General features: G+C 41.6%; 1 protein-coding gene across 4 annotated transcripts in view; it reads left to right on the plus strand.

The window, feature by feature from the left end:
* col16a1 (collagen, type XVI, alpha 1) overlaps positions 1-4,491 on the plus strand; it is a 46,177-nt gene extending 41,686 nt beyond the window's left edge. For all 4 annotated transcript variants that reach the window (XM_078081144.1, XM_078081146.1, XM_078081145.1 and 1 more), the window contains 8 exons: positions 31-120; positions 229-264; positions 346-390; positions 2,043-2,237; positions 2,443-2,506; positions 2,652-2,825; positions 2,940-3,017; positions 3,326-4,491. In XM_078081144.1, coding sequence (XP_077937270.1) covers positions 31-120; positions 229-264; positions 346-390; positions 2,043-2,237; positions 2,443-2,506; positions 2,652-2,825; positions 2,940-3,017; positions 3,326-3,519 — 876 coding nt within the window. In that variant the 3' untranslated portion in view covers positions 3,520-4,491. The remainder of the gene's footprint in view (positions 1-30; positions 121-228; positions 265-345; positions 391-2,042; positions 2,238-2,442; positions 2,507-2,651; positions 2,826-2,939; positions 3,018-3,325) is intronic.
* The last annotated feature ends 345 nt before the right edge of the window (positions 4,492-4,836 follow it).

Genomic DNA, 4,836 nt, shown 5'->3' on the forward strand with positions numbered 1-4,836 from the left:
CAATATTAATTCTTCATCTCCCCTTTGTAGGGTATAACAGGAGACAAGGGCCAAGTGGGTGAGAGGGGTCTTCCGGGGATGGGAGGAGCCCCAGGACCGCCCGGGCACCCTGGGTCCATGGTTAATACCTCAACTAGCGTCTAAAATTGAACACTTTTCCTTCTAGCTCCTACCAGGCCAACATGTCTTTCTTAACTTTTATTTTCCTGCTATGAATTTGACTTTTAGGGAGAGCCAGGCAATGATGGGGAAGCTGGTAAAGACGTGAGTAATGTTTTGTTGTAACGTCAAAATATAACGGAGAGAGATTTATTCGCTGATACGTGATTCTTATTGCTTTTAAAGGGATCCGTCGGCCAACCAGGGGAAAACGGGCAACCAGGTCAAAAGGTGAGAGCCACAGTTGCACACGCGCGTCGCCCGAGCGTTTGTCTATGCGCGTTCAAACCGAGCAGCAGACATCCGTCACCACTGCAGACCACCTGCAGAGAGACGGAGCCTTTTCTCGGTCACTTTTAGCCCACGGCAACTCAAGGCAGAAGCACTGCACCGCTGTACACGCTAAGCCATCGTCATCTCCGCCCACTGGCCATTAACACAGCTATCAGGTCACCGGCCCTCCCACTGCCGTCCTCCGTCCTGCTTACTTCTCTTCGCCCTTCTTTAAACCGTCCGCTGGCCCGTCGAGTGTGTTGGAGCCGTCCTCAGACACCGTAGGTGGAATGCGGTGATAAAGTTATTCTCTGCCTCGGGGATAATGCTATTAGGCCTGCGGGAAGATGCTAGATGAGGCTATTTGTCACGCTGACAGGATGGCATTGTCATGGCTTTAGCTGCACGGGAGAGGAGAACAGAGGAGAAATCCAAGTACGCGCTCCTCTATTCTTCTTCCGCGTCTCCATTTCAAGGGACGCGTGTCTGTCGGCGGTGTGTAAACATTAGACGTCCATTATGCTGTGGTTTGTCCACGATAAATCACTGTCAATAATGTAGAAGGGCTGTTCTTTGAGCCCGAATGGTGGATTCAGTTGCACTGATAGACAAATCCAAAAACCTGACACTTTCCCCTTCACCGAAATAATAATATTCACGTTTTGTAATTTTTCACAAATTTTAAATCATTTCAAATGTTGAAGCTACTTTCTTCACCATCTATTTTATCATCTTCAAACCCATGTGCAGTGACTTTTAAAATAATTCAACATGCTTATATATATATATATTTAGTAACCAACATTCTATATACACCACCACTTTCGACTCTTTAACATACAATTCTATCACCTACTATATCCACATACATTTACTATGGCTTTTTGAAGTTATTTATTATTTATTTTAATCCAAAGAAATATTGCTTTTCTTCTACTTTACTGAGTTTACTGAGTTCTCTTTGAGCAGCACGTGTGAACACGTGTGAACCTCCCAAAAGAGGTCAAACAGGCAGGTAAGGAGAACAACAATTACCCTTAAGAACCAGAAAGTGCTACAGCAGAGTATCTCTTTGTAGGAAGAGATTAATGCCTCATGCTGCACACGGCTGGGATTTATTGAAGAGTGGGCTGAAGAAAGCAATTGCTTGAAAAAATAAAATATATATATCTATATATATATAGATATATATATATATATATATATATATATCTTTTGTCTTTGAGCTTTTTTTTTATTTGGTCACCCACTTACTTGCACACAGCTGGATTTTACATTTTTATTCAGAATGCAATTGATGGCACCAGATCAGATTTAACGGCATCACAGCACATGGGGTTGAAAACAGATGCACTTTTGCTAATTTTGTTTAGATAATTAGCATATAAAATGCCAAGTGGATTGAAAACTTTTACGTGGCGTAATTAACTGCGTAGTTTTTGTAAATTGACTACACATGATGTGGCCATACAATTAATATGGATAATGACATTCTGTACCATGACATGACAGCGTAAATGTCATACTATATTATGATATTTTAGTACAAACTTTGACATTTCACATCTTCTTTGATGTTGTTTAGCTACTGAGTGTGTTTTATCTCCCAGGGTGAACCCGGGGAAGCAGGCCAGCGAGGTCCCGCTGGTGAAAGAGGTAGACCTGGGCCCCCTGGGGGTGGAGGTTACCACTCCAAGGACGCACAGCCCATGATTGGCCCGGTCGGACCCAGAGGGGAGAGAGGGAACCCGGGTTCAGAGGGTTCTCCGGGAACCCCAGGACCTGCAGGGGCACCGGGAAATGACGTGAGATACAGATTAATTTCACTTACATCTATTTAACCGTATCAGTTAAATTACAACAACAAAAAACAAACGTATCATGTGATCTACATAGACTCCGTACTGTGGCCAAAGGTGCCAGCTTCATAGGCGCATTAATTCATTTTAAATGATCTTCCTTGATTAACGTTTGCCCTTTTGCTTTTCTCTTAATTTCTGTATTAAACAGGCGGTTGTAAATTATGATGAAATCAAGAACTTCATCCGCCAGCAGGTCATCAAGATCTTTGATGGTGAGAGCGGCCTTGTGCAAAGTTTACAGTGTATAAAGATCCAGTCTTTTTTTCATATCTCTCTCCCAAAGAATTATTACACTTTTCACCTCTGCTTTTGCTGCCGCGGAATCGCTTTTTAACACATTTGTCCCTGTCTCTGCAGAGAGAATGTCCTACTACATGTCGCGCATGCAGACGCCAGTAGAGGTCGCATCCCCAGGTCGGCCCGGACCCCCAGGGAAAGACGGCACTCCAGGTAATCCTGGGAACCCAGGCGCACCTGGAATCCCAGGACACGTTGGCAGAACAGGACGCCCAGGAGGCCAAGGACCACCAGGTGAACCATCAGATACCGGAAAAATCTTTGTGACAGGGACATAAGTATCATCATTAACTAGCATTAAAACAATATATCTGTCATGTGATCAAAACAAGTAATCCCTCTCTGTAGGACCACATGGACCACGTGGAGAAAAAGGAGATAAGGGTGTTGGGGAGATGGGAGATGTAGGACCTCCCGGAGCACCAGGTGATTTACAATAACTAATACGGGAGTTTGTTATAGCTGTGGTTTGTAAGTAGAATGAAAGTCGTACTGTATAGTATTTTGACCTAATATAGGTAAGAGTTTCATAAAACATGTTGTTCAGCATTTGAACTGTAGTTTTGGTTCCAGACAATTCCTTTTTCCCATCCCATTTATTGAGCCCCAACATCTAAAACAATCTTCCACTCAATACTTTTCATTTGTCGTTGAATAGTGAGTTGGCAGCGTATCAAAAGTAATGTTGCATTGTTCAAATGTCGTCATTATAATCTCTTTCTCCCTTCTTTCAGGTGTCCCGGGCCCCCAGGGCTATGGTAAGACAGGACCCCCGGGTCCCGTTGGCCAGCAGGGTGTTCCTGGGATCTCGGGCTCTCCTGGCAAGCCTGGTACAAAGGGACATGACGGCCGGTGTAATCCGGCAGATTGTAGGAGCCAACAAGTAGAATACAGCCCCAAGGGCCCACCTATCAAGGGCCCGTGGTAGAGGGCGAGAGGTAATAAAGTAGATGGACTGAAGCTAAGAGGACTTTGGATGACAGGAAGCCAAGTAGTTATTAAATCTGACCTCCAGGAGTAACTTTGCTGTTGAATTGTACAGATGTACCCACACAGATTTTGAACAAAGTTATAAGCAAAAAGCCAATGAGGCCTGAAAAGACACACGAGCAGCACATTTTCATTGCAATATAACTTCTATATTCTCACTTTTCTACTTTTTAACATTTTCAAACAAGGGAACAAAATTACAGTTTGTAATTTGTTTGTTTTTTAACTTAGGCTTATTTTCTGTCTAAATTTCTAGAATTTCCGTTATTGTAGCACTTTGCTTGAATCTTTCTCACAAAATCATTATTAGGGGGCATCCCGTGCATTTTTTAACTTCATCTTAGCGGTTGTGGTGTGTAAAAAATCATCCTAAGAAACGTACGTCCATGCCATTTCTAAAGAATTGACTGTTTTGTACATATTTATATTTATATATTGTGGCCTTTTCTACTTTTTCAACAGATTTGATACATTACCTATTCAGTTTTGGTGGTTATCAACCAAAGGAATATTTCTTTACGGTTTTAAGCTTTTAGAATCAAATTAAGTGTTCAGTTAAAGATTGTTGAAGTTAAAGGTGCTGCCAGAGTTAAATTTGTTTAATTATTACTCTTATATTTTCACCCTACACCTACCTAAAGCCTTATTTAATTCTGCATTCCAAATTGGCTGTAATATAAATCTTTCTGCTTCAACAGGAACTTTATAAAGAGCATTAATTAATTGTAATGCAACTCACTAAGCAGCCAGTCAAGCACTCAGAGACAATATTCTTTTAAAGCATCACAAATTGATTTCTTAAGTCAGTCTTACTTTTTTACCATGTATCTCAAACGTTAGCCATTAGACCGACATCTCACAAACTAATCCACGGTAACTGTTAAAACCGGATTAAATGAGTTTTGAAAGATGCTGTCTCGTGTCATCATTGTCGAATCAACTTTTGTAGTTGCCGAGCTTCTCTCTATTTGCTCATGTTGCATTTCCTTATTGTTTTACCTAATTTTGTAGTTGATTTATATTTTTGTCGGTTTAAAATCTGCTTCTAAGGTGGCAACTTGTGAAACAATCCAGTAGCAGATCTCTTCTAACCCCAATCTCTCATCTCAAGGCATTAATTTTAAACAGAAAAAGGAAGCCATCAGCTATGCCTGAACTCCAGATATGGAGAAGTATTCCTCGTCAGACATCTTGGTATGGTAAAAAAAAAAAACTCACCAATGCAAGGATATTGACCAAAGCTGTGAACCTGCAC

The sequence above is a fragment of the Gasterosteus aculeatus genome, chromosome 10 (genome assembly GCF_964276395.1).
Source record: "Gasterosteus aculeatus chromosome 10, fGasAcu3.hap1.1, whole genome shotgun sequence".
In the NCBI taxonomy this organism is placed as follows: domain Eukaryota; kingdom Metazoa; phylum Chordata; class Actinopteri; order Perciformes; family Gasterosteidae; genus Gasterosteus; species Gasterosteus aculeatus.